The sequence below is a fragment of the Monoraphidium neglectum genome (assembly GCF_000611645.1).
Source record: "Monoraphidium neglectum strain SAG 48.87 unplaced genomic scaffold scaffold01233, whole genome shotgun sequence".
Taxonomy (NCBI): Eukaryota; Viridiplantae; Chlorophyta; class Chlorophyceae; order Sphaeropleales; family Selenastraceae; genus Monoraphidium; species Monoraphidium neglectum.
This window is the reverse complement of record NW_014012395.1, coordinates 1,024-15,624: the sequence shown is the minus strand read 5'-3', so window position 1 is coordinate 15,624 and position 14,601 is coordinate 1,024. Positions and strand designations below refer to the sequence as shown.

The window sequence follows — 14,601 nt, the reverse complement described above, 5'->3', positions numbered from 1 at the left end:
CACACGCTCACCGTTTCTCTCTCTCTTACACACTGTCCCAAACCTTGAATTCATTTAATGGCCCACAGGTTGCTGCTGCAGAAGGGCTCCACAGACGCTACATCTGACTGTGTCATGCTGATCGACCGCATCACGATGGTCAACAACACTGCGGGCGCCGACGGCGGGGCCATGTATTTTGAGTCGCCGCCCGACATGCAGACCAACATCACAGACAGCACTTTTGTAGGGAACACGGCGCTCGGCAAACCGACAGAGGACGTTGCGTTGATGTGGTCGATTGAGACGCGCGACCGGCGGCCTTGCTTTGAGCCAAGCACGACGCCGTGGGGCCTGGGAGGCGCGCTGTATTTTGGCTACCAGTCTTACGGCAACATTTTCTTGAAGCAGTCAACGTTCAAGGACAACCGCGCACAACAGTGAGCAGGATTGTTGCTTGCATATCAGCATGTGCGCAAGGGGTGATTGTCTGAGCAGGCGTCTGTGTGTCGGTTGGTGTGTAGGCGCGTGAGTCCATTGGTGTGTGGGTGCGTGTGCGTCCATTGGTGTGTTGGCGTGTGTGTCCTGTACGTGTGCAGACGCGTATATGCGTGGGCATGTGCGTCTGAATGACAAGGGGGTTTTGGTGTGCGGGTCGACGCATTGGCTTGGGCAGACCAGCAGGGAGGCACACTTGAAAATGGGCGTGCAGCTGCAAGCGTTCATGTGGGCATGCGTGCATTTGCAAATACAACCGGTTGCTCTGTGTGGGGCAAAGTTCAGGGATCTCAGGCAAGAGCAGCAGCCTTGCTAAGCACGCAGTATCACTTTTCATCAAGCTGTGAGCAGGAATGCACACGACCCAAGTTGGGGGTTGATTTTTTCACTTTTGGCTTGGAGGGGCGGTGCTTTCAAGCGAAGTTTTCCTTGGAGCCCTTTGCAATGCGCTCTTGGACCCCAGGTGGGGGAGCGCGCAAATCTGCACCCTTGCTTCTGTCAAAAGCTCCGAACCGTCAAGCTTCGCCGCCTCTCCTGCCCCTCGTTCTCCCTCGCGCCCAGGGGCGGCGGCGCCATGCTCGTTTGCGCCCTGGCAGACAGCGCGGACCGCTGGTCCACCCTCGCGATTGAGGACTGCTCCTTCACCAGCAACTGGGCCGGCGAGGCCAACGGCACCGCGGGGACCACCTCGCAGGGCGGTGCGGTGCAGGTGCTCGGCACCTACCTTGAGACATTGGTAAAGGGCTCCACGTTTCAGCGCAACACTGCGGGCAGCGGCGGGGCGCTGTCTTGGGCGGTCAGCAACGGCGAGCTGGCGCTCGCGCCGATCGAGGTGGGGCGGCTCCTCCTGCAGCTCGACTATGTGGCACCCGTCGGGTGGCCAATGGAGCGTTGGCCGCTCATGCTCAAGCAGCGCAAGGCGCTGCTTGCCGACAAGGCGGCCCCCAGCAAGTTCCTGGACAACAATGCGCAGCACGGCGATGGCGGCGCGGCCTCAGTTACAGGGCGGGGGTCAGTGGTCCTCTTCCTCAACACAGCTTTCGTGGGCAACATGGCCGCAAAGCTGGGCGGCATGGCCGCGCTTGCCAACGACCGCAGCCACCTGCTGGTCATAGGCGGCGTCGTGACGAACAACACGGCCACCTCCGGCGGCGGCGGCGGCCTGATGGCCCGCGGCGCGGGGCTGACCGCGACGCTTACGGGCGCCAAGTTCGCAAAGAACCGCGCGCTGAGCGGCACCTCCGCCGGCGGGGGCTTTGTCTGCCGTTCCTGCGGCAATGTTGTGCTGGAGGGCGCCAGCTTCTCCGGCAACACGGCCGGCTCCCTCGGCGGCGGCGCGGCCATCGTTCGATCGACCAAGAACATCGCGGTCGCGGGGTGCACGTTCCAAGGCAACCAGGTCAAGGCAGCGGAGGAGCCGGCTGCCACGGAGCGCAGGCGGCGGCTTCTGCAGAGCGAAGGCACCATCGCGGACGCGCTGGCGGCGGCGACGGCGGCCCCGCCCGACGACATGCTCTACCCTGGGGGCGGTGGGCTGTATGCCGCTGCTGCCGGAACGGTGGCTATCCGCGGCACGTCGTTCGTCGACAACACCGCACCAAACGGAGGTGGGAGACGTGCCTGTGGGGCATGCGTGCACTTTGCCCCCTCCAGCTCGCTTGCAGCGCGTGCCAAAAGCTCGCGCATCGCCGCCATTCGTTTTGGTGTGCAGCCTGCGGCTGCGTCCAGCTTGCCTCCTGCCTGCGTGCTGCTGCATGCTTGTATTGTATCGCACAACACGGGTATTGAGGTCTCACCCCCCCCCTGCCCTGCACATCACACGTGCAACAGGTGGCGCCGTCGTCCGCACTGACCTGTGCAAGCTGAGTCCGCCCGCCCGCTGCCTGCTGCTGGAGGCCGGCAACAAGATCACTGGCAACACCGCGCCCAGCGGCTCCGGCGGCGGCCTCCTCGTCAGCAACGCCTCCCTCGCCTACACCGACTGCGGGGCTTTGGGCGTCACGCCGCTGCCAGAGTGCTGGAGCCGCGCCAACGCGAGCGGCCCCACGGCGCTGGCGGCGCTGGGGCTGCCCGTCGGCAACACTGCTTTCAGCCCCGGGTCTCAGGACCTAGCCAGTGTCGCCGCGCAGCTCGTCGTGACCTGCGCGACCTCCGCTGCCGACGCGAATACCGCCCTCTCGTTGGGCCGCACAGCCGCGGGCTGCACCGGCGCGCCGGGCGCGGCGGTGTTGGCACCGCCCCCGGAGGGGCTGGTGGCGCCGCCTGGCAGCACGCTGAGTGTGGAGATCGCTGTCCAGGACTGGGCAGGCAACCGGGTCGTGGCTGGTTACGACGCCAACATGGTCCTGCAGGTCAGTCCCTTTGCAAGGGTGTGGGAACACCTGAAGCAGGATTCAGGAAATGGGTGCGGCTGGGGTGGTGGGGGCCAGAGAGGCTGTTGCTCGGGGGCCGTGGGGCTGGCGGCCTGTATGTGAGCACTGGGTTTGGGGCCTTGAAATTTTTCAAAGTCATGGTGTTGCGTTGGTGAGGTGGGGGGCTGAAGCACTGCTGACATCTGCAGTTGAGGCGCCGGGGCCCAGGGCGGCGTCAGTCACCACGGCAGGTCCCGCAGCAGCTGTGGGCTGCAGCCCGCCCCAAACGCAAGCGGGGCTTGCGAGGGTGCTCTTTGTCACATGGCCGCGCACCTGATTGTCTTTCCACCCGTTGAATTGATACACACTCCCTCGCCGCGTCGCCGCCACCCTTCTCGTCCTGGCCCCCAGGCTCGCCCCTACACCGCCTCCGTCCCCGGCGGCAACTGGCTCTGGACGCCCCGCACCCTCGTCCTCGGCAACACCTCCAACACGAACAACGGCATAGCGCAGTTCCTCGGCCTCGAGGTCATCGCCGCGCCCGGCGAGTACCAGCTGCGGTTCACGCCCATCTCCTCGCAGCGCATCCAGATGCGCCCGGCCACGCTCGGCCTGAGGATCCGCAACTGCATCGCCGGGGAGGCCAACATCACCGCGCAGGCTGCCGGCAGCGCCGCCTTGGCCGGCGCGCTGAGCCTGGCACCGTGCCAGCAGTGCCGCGCGGGTACAGTCAGCCTGGACCCGCAGGCCTCCGGCGGCTGCAACCGCTGCGACGACGGCGTCCACGCGTTCTGCACCGGTGTGGGCATGATCCCGCGCGACGGCTTCTGGCACAGCCACCCCCGCAGCCCCGCCATCCACCGGTGCCTGCACGCGGCCGCGTGCCGCGCGGGGGCGCGGCAGACGGAGCTTGCGCAGTGGGCGGCGACGCACGCGATTTGGACCCTGACCGAGCTGGCGCCTATATACGAGGAATACGTCGGCATGCAGTGCGCCGAGGGCTACCAGGTGGGGTGATGTCATGGTGACACGTCATGATGATGTCATGAACCATCCCGTTGGCAGATGATGCGCGTGTCATCTGGCCATGGGCTGTGAAGCTTGGGACACCGGTGGTGCAGCTGCTCAACCCATGTCGAGCCCAAACGCCACAGGGTGACGCTTGGGTCGTCACAGGGTGGCGCTTGGAGCGTCATGATGTGCGATGCACACGCAGATGTGCCAGTGCAGCCTTGTGGTGCATGCTGCCTTGCTCACCACTCCTGCCCTACGCGGCTCGCACTGCCCCTTGCTCGCCAGGGCGTGCTGTGCGGCGAGTGCAGGCGCGGGTATGGCAGGCACGGCCAGAGCTGCGTGCGCTGCGGACCCCTAGCGGCCAATGGGTTCCTGTGAGTCCTTGGATTTGGCCTCCCCTGCCTGCCTGCCTGCCTGCCTGCCTGCTTGTCTGCCTACCTGCCTGCCTGCCTACCTGCCTGCCTGGCTGCCTGCCTGCCTGCCTCCCTGCCTGCATGCCGGCCTACCCGCCACCCATCGACTCTCAGGCCCTGGTTGGCTTGCTTGGATGTATTTGCTCGTGTGACAGAGCTGCCCCGCTGAGATGGCCATCGCGCAACCCCTCAATTGTCAAGCGAGGCCCCTGCTGGGGCCGCTGAGCTTGCATCATCACGGTCCCCCTACCCTCCCCGAGCATTTCCACCATGTGCCAGTCGGCCGTCATGCCCCGTCGACTCAAGGACCCGGGCCGCCTGATCCCCCCATGATCTGCTGCTGGCCTGCGGCTCGCAGGTACTTCCTGGCCCTCACCTGGATGGCGGTGCTGATTGTGGCATCGGCGTTCCTCCACACCAAGCAGGTGGGTTGCCGGCTCCAACCCTGCCAGTCATCCCGCCTTTCCCACTGTCATCCATCCTGTTTGCACAAGAGCCGCCGCAAAGTCAGGCATAGCAGCTCGGGGCGGGTGGGTTTTGACGTGCACACGCGCTGACCGGCATGCCTCTGGCACTCGCGAGCGCCTGCCCGCGACTGTGCTTTCGCTCTCGCCTTGATCTGGGCAGGCCTGATCTGCAGCAGCAGAGCTCAGACGCTGCGAGGATGCCAGTATGTGCACCCATTCCTGAGGCGCCGCACATGCGCGCGGAGGAGCCCCCACCAAACCCGCTCAAGCACCATCTTGAAGTGCTCTCTCTGCCCGCCCGCACCGCTGCGATGCCACCATCTGCGGCCACTGCACGTGACAGGTCGGCCAGCGGCGCAACACCCTGCAACAGAAGGATGCGGACCAGAGGTCGGGCTTTGCTCACGCGATCGGCACCCCGCCGCTCACGCCAAAGGGCTTCAAGGCCGCCGCGGCCGACAACCCCGGGTCCTTGGGCGCCGCCCCCAGCGGCAGCTCAAGCGGCAGCCCTGAGCCTGGCTCGCCGATGGCGACCCCGTTTGCCGTCCCTGTGGCAGCCAGCGTGCGCGACGACGCGTCGGTCGCGCGGCCGGACCAGGACGGCGGCAGCGAGGACGGCGCGGCCGGGGGTAACGCAGCAAAGCGATCAACGGCTCAAAATTTCACCGCTCGCTGGAGGGGGGTGGGGAACAAGTTCTGGAGGAGCAGCGCCCTCGCCAGCGCCTGGAGTCGCGGCACGTCCAGCGGCGGCGCCCTCACCGGGGCCTCGAGGCGAGGCAGCGCGGGCACCGGCGCCTCGAGCGGCGCCGGTGTGGGGATCGACTACGGCGGCGCCGCTGGCGGCAAGTTGGGCAAAGGCCCGCTTGAGTCGATCAACAGCATCGTGGGCAACGACAAGGGCGCCGCGGCTGGGCTGACCGCAGCGCAGACCGCCCTGCAGCGGCGGCAGGCGTCGCGTTTCTGGATGGGCGACGTGTTCAAGCTGCTCATCACGCACTTGCAGCTCCTGGGGCTGCTGCGCACAATCAGGATGGACTGGCCTTCGGGCTTCGAGAAGGTAATCTCCGCGCTGGACCAGACGCAGCCGATCTCCTCATGGGTCGTCATGGAGTGCGTGTATAACAACATCCCTGGGGGCCTGCGGCCCTCGCTGGCGCGCACGCTCACGATCCTGCTGCTGCCAGGTGGGGCAGGCGGGCGCTGGCCTGATTGGCGCTGTGTGTTGAGCCCGCACTGGCGACAGCTCGCACCTGCTAGGCTGAAATTCGAGTGATCCGTGCAGCCCTGCATACGTTTGCTTGGCTCTGTTCGACACCCTCGACCCGTTTCGCCAAGCAACTTGCCTCCCGCTGCCCTTGCTCGTGCAAACAGCCGGCGCCGCCCTCCTGACGCTGGCCTTTTGGGGGCTCCGCGCGGGCCTGGCCACCGTCAGGCGCCGCGAGGAGCACGACGTCCAGCAAACCACTGTGTGGGACCAGTACTGGCCGCGCGTCGTCATGACCCTGGGGATGGTCAATTTCTATCTCTACCCTCAGGTTGGCCGCCTGGGGTTGCCCCCACGCGCACCCAGTGCAGGGCACCGATGCAGGGCAGAATTCGCCACGACAGCATGCCTGGTGGCGATGTAACGCGGCGGCGCCTGTCGCCACCGTAGAATGCCTGCCGCATCGTTTGAACTGTGGTGCCTGGGCCTGCCGCGGCCGCCATAGACGATGCCGCGGACGCCCCTTGGCTGCAGACCGCAGCCTGCGCAACGTTTTCTTACTCGAAGCGCCGGCACGGGCCCGAGTGGTTGTTCCTGCACAACTGCCGACTGGGTTGCGTGTGCGCGCGCTCAACATTGCATGTCGCAGGTCTCCGGCGCCGTCGTGTCCATCCTCTTCGCGTGCACACCTGTGGACGACCCCGGGCGCATCGATGCGTCCTTCCTCCCCATCGACCCCTCGGTCAACATCAAGACCGCGGACACCGCTGTCGCGCCCGTGGGCGTGGTCGCCAGCGCGCTGGCCGCGCTCAAGGCGGTGGGGACGTACTGGGACTACGACACCAGCATGCAGTGCTGGACAGGGGAGATGAGGTGGATGCTGGCGCTGGGCATCGTGTGGCTGCTGATCTTCTGCTTGGGGTTCCCAGCGGCCATGGCGGTGCGCCTAGCCACCATCAAGCGCAACAACCTCACGGTGGGTGCTGCGGCTGCCTAGGCCGACACAGCGCGCTCGTGCGGGGGTGCCAGGTGGCTCCACAGGACAAACGGCGGTTGCTGCGGCCACATAATCGAATGGGCGGGCTTGCCTGCCCAACGGCAGAGAGCAGTGTCTGCGCCAGCCGCGGCACGGGCATGGCGGATGCCGTCGGCCTGGACCCAGCAGCCAGCAAAGCGCGCATGCGCTGACACCATTGTCTCCTCTCCCCGCCCCCTAAAAGCGCTCCCGAACCCAAACGCATGGAATGCCCCGACCACCTTTCTTTCCTCCATCTCCACACCCTCGTCACCCGTCTCCCCGCCGCCACCCGTCACCCGGCGACACCCCAGGTCGACATGAAGTTTGGATTCTTCTTCGACTCGTTCAGGGCCCAGTTCTACTACTGGGAATCAGTCATCCTCCTCGAGAAGCTGGCGGCTGTGGTGGCCCTCACCGCCACCCAGCGCCTCGGCGCTGCTCCCCAGGTCCTGGCGGCCCACCTGGTGCTGTTCGTGGCGCTGCTGCTGCAATTTTGCTACCACCCCTACGCCTGCAACATGCTGGATTCATTGCAGGTTAGCAAGGCGGGAAGGGGGCACTTTCGAGCTGGCCTTGGCTTGACCTCACTTTTGTGACGGGCGCCCCCAAGCTTGCTCGCCCTGGCTCCGGCGCGGGCCTGGGTGCCCTGCAGCCGCACAATATAGGCCGCACGGTGCTGAAACCGCGTCTTTGCGTTGCGTTTTGCAGGATTTGACGTGCGGCTCGCCTGCGAGCAGCCTCGCGCGTGCCGGCCTCGCGCCCCTCAACTCCAACATGCGCGTCTCTTTTCTTCCCATCCCGCGCACACCGCCTCAACTCTGGCACACCACCCTTGCCATCAATCATCTCTCGCCCAGGTCGCGAGCCTCGTGTCTCTGACCGGCACCACCATAGCCCTCATGGCGCCTGCCCTGAACCAGGCCATGGCGCCCGGCCTGCTGGGGGACAGCTCCCAGTCGGTCGCCGTGGTCGGGACTGCCATTGGAATAGCGGGATTTCTCAACATCGTCGTCGTGGTGGCGTTCCTGTTCATCCTGGTGCGCGAGGCGCGGCGCATGCTGGTGGCGTCGCTCGACAAGGACGGGAAGGGCAAGGTGACTTTTGCGGACATCAGGGCGGCGCTCGGCAGCGTCGTTGTGCAGACCCTCTTGCCCCAGACTAGCACGTTCTCGCCGCTCAGCCGCGCGGGCTCAGGCCCGGGCCCGACGGGCACAGGCGGCACGGGTGGCTCCGCGGCGCGGCGCGCGGCGTCTGTCGTGGCCCCGGTGCCAGCGCCGACGACAGCGCCAGCGCTGGCTTTGGCGCCGTCAGTGGCGCCGTCGCCGTCACTGGCGCCCCGGCCGTCAGCAGGTTCTGGGGCTGCTGCAGCCCCGTGAGCCCACCGTCCTGTCATTCGATGTTGATGTGTGCTGGGTTGGCAGCAAGACCCGCAGAAACCCGCAAATGTTGAAGCTTACCTGGCAGCACTCTGCATGCCGTCACACCAACTTGAGCCATGCTCTTCTGCACACAGCCTGCATTCGACCGTCGTGAGCGACAATGTTGCCTTTCCGCAACGTCGCGACCTCTGCTCTGCACCCCCTTGGGTTGCCCCTAGTGTTGCTCGTGGGCGTTGCTTGTGTGTGCATGCCGTGTGTGCGCCGGTCCGCACCGTGCATATTATACTTCCTCCCCGACGTGCAGCTGGGCTCCACCTCCCTGCAGCCATTGGAAACCCCTTTGATGTGCCTCTCTACAACAATGAGGCCTGGACTCGTATAAACTCTGAGGTGCTTGCTCGATTCAACAGCGGCCCATTTGCTCTCTGGAGCCCGTTTGAGCAAGCGTGGGCGGCACGACCCACACCAAATATTGCACCTGCACCTGAACACCACCGCATGTTGCCTCCCACACGGGCGGGGCCGCGTACCGACTGTCCCAGCTGCACTTTGCATGCTCCGGCGGCGGCTTGCCGTCAAATTTTTCAGGTGTCGTCAAAAGCATCACTGCTGCTTTTCAGCCGGCTTGCGGGCGTGAGACCCGCTGTCCTCTGTCAGCTGGTTGCCCTGATGGCAGCAGCGCTGTGGCTTCCGCCACGTTTGACGCCGCCGGCCTCTTGGCAATCGTGCTGCTGTTCAAAGGCAGTTACGAGGCAATCGCCCTTTGAACCCCAACACTGCTAATACCTGCATTGCTTTCAGCACGGCTGCTACGCGACACACACATGCACACACTACTAGCCCACGAGCGCTGGCGCGCCCACGAGCAGCACCCTGGGGTCGGACGCACTAATGCCCGAGGATAGCGCGCCCGGGCGCCTGACCCATCTGTAAAGACATCCAAGTCCTCCAACGCCACCCCTTTGTTGGTTGCCGTCTGCGAGCACATTCATTCAGCGCACCCCCAAGACCAGCTGCATGAGTGCGTGAGCACCTTGGCCCCGGGCCCTTCTTGCCTGCCCCTGGTTGGCGCAGCCCTCTCACCCGCATGTGGGATTTGGCTGCATGCCGCCTTGTGTGCCGAACAGTGGGTCACATTTGTTGTCACACCGCCCTTTCAAAGAGTGGTGCAGAATCTGTGTCTGTCACCTCGGCCGTCGCCTGTTTTACTTGATCACACGAGGGGGTCCCCACCTTTTTGCAATGCTCCCTCGAAACTCGGCATACGCACTGCCAAACACCGCTGATCAGCCATTGGCCTTTCCGTGTAACACTTTGCCAATCACAGTGCACAATTCACATGGCATGTGCAACTCCAAGACACTCTCGCGCACCCAGTGTGTGCATGTGCAACATGTGGCCGGGCTGCAGCACAGGCGTGAACGGCAAGGGGAAGAGAGCGTTGATGGCTGTCAGGACGGCCAGCTTGCAAGGGCCGACCCATTCAGCGGTACAGTCGCAGTGTGGTTGGCCTGCTATTGATGCTTGTTTGCCTGGCGGGTAGTTGCGTCCAACTTGGGTGATTGCGTCTGACTGGAGTGCGAGGGTTGCGGAGCCACCTGGGCTGCACGGCAGCTGGGGTGGTGGTTGCCTTGGACAGGGCCTGGGACGCGATCTAGGTCAGACAAGGCGCAGCCAGGCCACCTGCTTGCAAATTCATAAGTGCTGCTGGCTGCTTTTGCGTTCCAGATCCACACTATCACCCTGTGCCCCAACACTCTCGCTCCAACTACGGAAGCCTTGCAACCGAGAGCAACAACAAACAGTGCATGAGCAAATTTTCCAGCTCAGTGAATTCCGCTCGTGCTTGATGCGGGACCCCGCAAAGGCAAGGGAACAACAGAGGGCCTGGGGCCGAGCACCCGGCTCAATCATGCGCGTCAAGCGGCTGCGGCGCGCCCCTTCCGCGCCGCGCGCGCCGCAGCGAGTGCGGGGTGCGCCTCGAAGGGCGCCCAGCAGCTCCCCAACCTCGTCATACTCCGCACACATTGACGCGCCCCAAAACAGCCGCTCCTCACCGCTCCTCCCGAAAGTGGGCCCATGCGCGGCCTATGAAGCCGTCGGCCTGCGCCGCCGTGGCGCCCTCCACTATGAGAGTGGTGGTGGTGCTGCTGCTGGACGCGGCCTTCTGGCCGCCGCCCTTGCGATCGCCGCCGTCGCCGGTGCTATTCGAGTTCTGCTCAATCCCGTGTTGTTGAGGATGGGCAGCAAGTGTTGCAAACCACACACACAACAAACAAATGACAGGACGGTGGGCTCGTGGCGCTGCACAAAGGCGTCAGTAGCGACTTCTTACAAGACTTCTGTGGCGGCTGCTGCGTCAGCAGCGGCCTACTGCGGCTGTTGAATCGCCGCAAAAGTGGCGGCGGCGCTCTGATTGGTGCTTGCCTGAAAAGCGGAGGGAGGCGGAGGGGCATATATATATAAAATGATCTATGTGATTACATCCAAAACAAACTGCAATGCTAGTTTGCTCCCGTTTGCACCAGCTGAGCACAGCCAGTGGGCCCACATGCATCGCGCGCGTGGACGGGGTCGCCCACAAATTCAAATTTTGGCATGCAAGGAGACCCCCTGCCCCGGTGCTGCAGGCAGTATGTGCAATCAATTGTGGTGAGCAGTGACAGCGAGTGCGGGGAGCAGCGCTGCAGTGGCTACGGAGCAACACCAACGCTCACAGGGGGGACCCGTGCATTGCTGCTGGTTGGGGTATGTGACCCCAGAACTTTGAAGTTAGGAATGTACGGAGAGCCCCTGCCCCGGCGCAGCAGGTAATGCATACGCTTATGTAGGGTGAGCAGTCACAGCGAGTTTGGGCAGCAGCGCTGCAGCGGCTACGGAGCAACAACCACACTCACAGGGGGCACCCCCGCAGCGCTGGAAGGGGTGTGTGACGCACGAATTCAATTTGGGGCATACACGGAGAGGCCCTGCCTCAGCGTCGCAGGAAACATATACATCTCTACATGGTCAGCAGTGACAGCGATTTGCGGGCGGGGGCGTGCTTGCTCGGCGCCGCCAGGCCAGGGAGCAGCAGCAGCGTGCGGTGGTGCTGGTGGTGTACCAGCAAAGGGATGCCAGAATGGATGGCGCAGTGCTGCGCACCTGGCGCAGGACCACTCAGTAATCATATCGAATATATCTTCGGCGTTCTCACGGCCGATCAGCCTCAGGGTCCGCCCCGCGAGCACCAAATCAAGCAATGCGAGGGACCTTGTGGGCGGTACGCGGTGGATACTGATCAAACACACATAAGCTTGTCGTTTACCGGATATCACGCCGTGATGCGGTCGCCCATCGACAGGCAACAAAAACGGCAGCTGCACATGTGACAACTTTGCGATTCGTGGGCCTTGTAAGGTTCGAGCCGTACCAAGGGCAGGTGGTAGAATTTGCGACCTACCCCTTGCGAATTTGGGGGGGGGGTTCTCCCCTCCCGTGGGCGCCGCGCCCCAGGTCCTGGCGGCCCACCTGGTGCTGTTCCTGGCGCTGCTGCCGCAGTTCCGCTGCCACCCCTACGCCTGCAAAACGCTAGAGTCCTTGCAGGTTAGCAAGGCGGGAAGGGGGGACTTGCGTGCTGGCCTTGGCCAGGCGCCATGACGGGCGCCAGGCTAAGCTCGCTCGCCCTGGGCCCTGCGCGGGCCTGGCTGCCCCGCAGCCGCACGGTACTGAAACCCCGTCTTTGCGTCTCGCAGGAAATGACATGGCTTGCCTGCCAGCAGCCTCCTGCACGCCGGCCTCGCGCCCCTCAACGCCATCGTACTCGTCTCTTTTCTTCCATCCTTCCCACACCGCCTGAACTCTGGCACATCACCCTTCCAATCAATCATCATCCACCCAGGTCGCGAGCCTCATGTCTCTGGCTGGCACCACCATCTCGCCCATGACGGCGTCGGCGCTGAACCAGGTCGAGGCGCCTGCTGGGGGACAGCTCCCAGTCGGTCGCCGTGGTGGGGGCTGCCATCGCAGTGGCGGGAGCGGTTAACGTGGGCGTCGCGCTGGCGTTCCTGTTCATCCCAGTGCGCCAGGCGCAGCGCATGCTGGTGGCGGCAGTCGAGACAGGTGGGACGGGGAAGGTGACTTGTGCAGGCATCAGGGCGGCGCGCGGCAGCGTCGTCGTGCAGACCCTCTTGCCCCAGACCAGCACCTTTTCGCTGCTCAGATATGCGGGCTCCGGCCCAGATCCGACGGGCACAGGCGTCGCGAGTGGCTTCGCGGCTCGGCGCGCGGCGCTTGTCGTGCTCACTGGCGCTCGCGCCGTTGCTGTGTGCGCAGGTCCGCGGCGCGTTTCTACTACTACTACTACTACTACTACTACTACTACTACTACTACCACTACTACAGCTGGGCTGCCTTGCGCTGCAGCCAATGCAAACCCCTTTGATATGCCCCTGTGCTACAAGCAAAGCCTGGACTCGTATTTGTGCTGAGGTGCTTGCTCGTTTTAACAGCAGCCCCATTGCTCGCGTGAGACCCGCTGTCTTCTGGTGGGCTGCGTTGATGGCAGCAGCGGCGCTGTGGCTTCCGCCACGTTTGATGCCGCCGGCCTCTTGGCAATCGCGCTGTCCTGTCTGACGCCTTTTCCATGGCGTTTGCTACTACCCGCACTGATAATACCCGCACTGCTATTACCCGCATTGATAATACCCGCATTGATATTAACCGCACTGATAATACCCGCACTGATAATACCCGCACTGATAATACCTGCACTGCTATTACCCGCATTGATAATACCCGCACTGCTATTACCCGCATTGGCTACGGCTACGGCTGCTACACCACACACACATGCACACACTACCGGCTCGCAAGTGCTGGCGCGCCCATGAGTAGCCCCCTTGGGTCGGACGCCCAAACGCCCAAGGACAGCACGCGTGGGCGCCCGACCCATCTGTGAAGTCGGCCAAGTTCTGCGATGCCACCCCTTTGTTGGTTGCCGTCTGCGAGCACATTCATCCAGCGCACCCCCAAGACCAGCTGCATGAGTGTGTGAGCACCTTGGCCCCGGGCGCTTCTTGCCTGCCCCCTGGTGTTGGCCCCCAGCTGGTGCAGCCCTCTCACGCACGTGAGCTTGGCTGCGTGCCGCCTTGTGTGCCTTACAGTGGGTCACGTTTGTCGTAACACCGCCCTTTCAAAGAGTGGATCAGGATCAAGATTGTTACAGCGTCCCGCGGTCGCCCGCCCTGGGTCCATCCAGGCTCATGGGATTGTAAAGTGAAGCACCAAGGTTGTGTGGCTGAGGTTCAGGTGGCTACCGTGCGCCGTTCAAAGCAGGCGTGCAGGAGGGCCCCCAGAGTAAACTGATCTATATATGCGGGGCAGTCAAGCAGAGCATGTTTTTTTCCGTTTGTTCACAACCCAGGCCGTCGCAGTGGGGGCCATGAGTGGGGGTCTTGTAATGAAGAGTCCGTGACGCTGCAAAGGGGGGAGAGCAGCAGCGCAGGCGCATCAGAGTGCTGCAGAATCTGCGGCCGTCGCCTCGGCTACGGCCGTCGCCTCGGCTACCGCCTGTTTTATTTGATCACACAAGGGGGTCCCGACCTTTGTGCAATGCTCCCACGAAACTCGTCATACACACTGCAAAGCCCCTCTGATCAGCCATCGGCCTGTCCGTGTAACACTTTGCCAATCACAGTGCACAATTCACATTGCATGTGCAACTCCAAGACACTCTCTCACACCTGGTGTGGCATGTGCAACATGTGGCCCGGCTGCAGCGCAGGCGTGAACGGCAAGGGGAAGAGAGCGTTGATGGCTGTCAGGACGGCCAGCTTGCAAGGGCCGACCCATTCAGGGGTACACTCGCGGTGTGATTAGCTGGCTATCAATGCTTGTTTGCCTGGCGGGTTGTTTCGTCCGACTTAGGTGATTGCGTCCGACTGGGGTGCGAGAATTGCGGAGCCAACCGGGCTGCACGGCAGCTGGGGCGCCTGTTGCCTTGGACGGGGCTTGGGACGTGGTCTGGGTCAGACAAGGCGCAGCCAGGCCACCTGCTAACAAATTCATGAGTGCTGCTGGTTGCTTTTGCGTTCCGGATCCATGCCATCACCCCATGCCCCAACACTCTCGCTCCGACTACAGGAGCCGGCGAGAAGCTGGCAACCGAGAGCAACAACAGACAGTGCATGAGCAAATATTTCAGCTCCTTGAGTTCCGCTCATGCTTGATGTAGGACCCCGCAACGACAAGGGGACAACAGAGAGCCTGGGGCCAAGCACCCGGCTCAATCATGCGCG

At 63.8% G+C, this 14,601-nt stretch overlaps 1 protein-coding gene across 1 annotated transcript; it reads left to right on the top strand.

Annotated features, from left to right (window-relative positions):
- Positions 1–57: 57 nt before the first annotated feature.
- On the top strand, positions 58–8,320 carry MNEG_7129 (hypothetical protein; the record flags this gene model as incomplete). The annotated part of the gene is made up of 11 exons (XM_014044399.1): positions 58–419; positions 1,039–2,084; positions 2,308–2,828; positions 3,240–3,836; positions 4,128–4,216; positions 4,614–4,680; positions 5,066–5,906; positions 6,094–6,257; positions 6,576–6,902; positions 7,256–7,480; positions 7,802–8,320. 11 exons carry the CDS (start codon positions 58–60, stop codon positions 8,318–8,320), a joined length of 4,758 nt encoding a protein of 1,585 aa, XP_013899853.1.
- Positions 8,321–14,601: the final 6,281 nt, after the last annotated feature.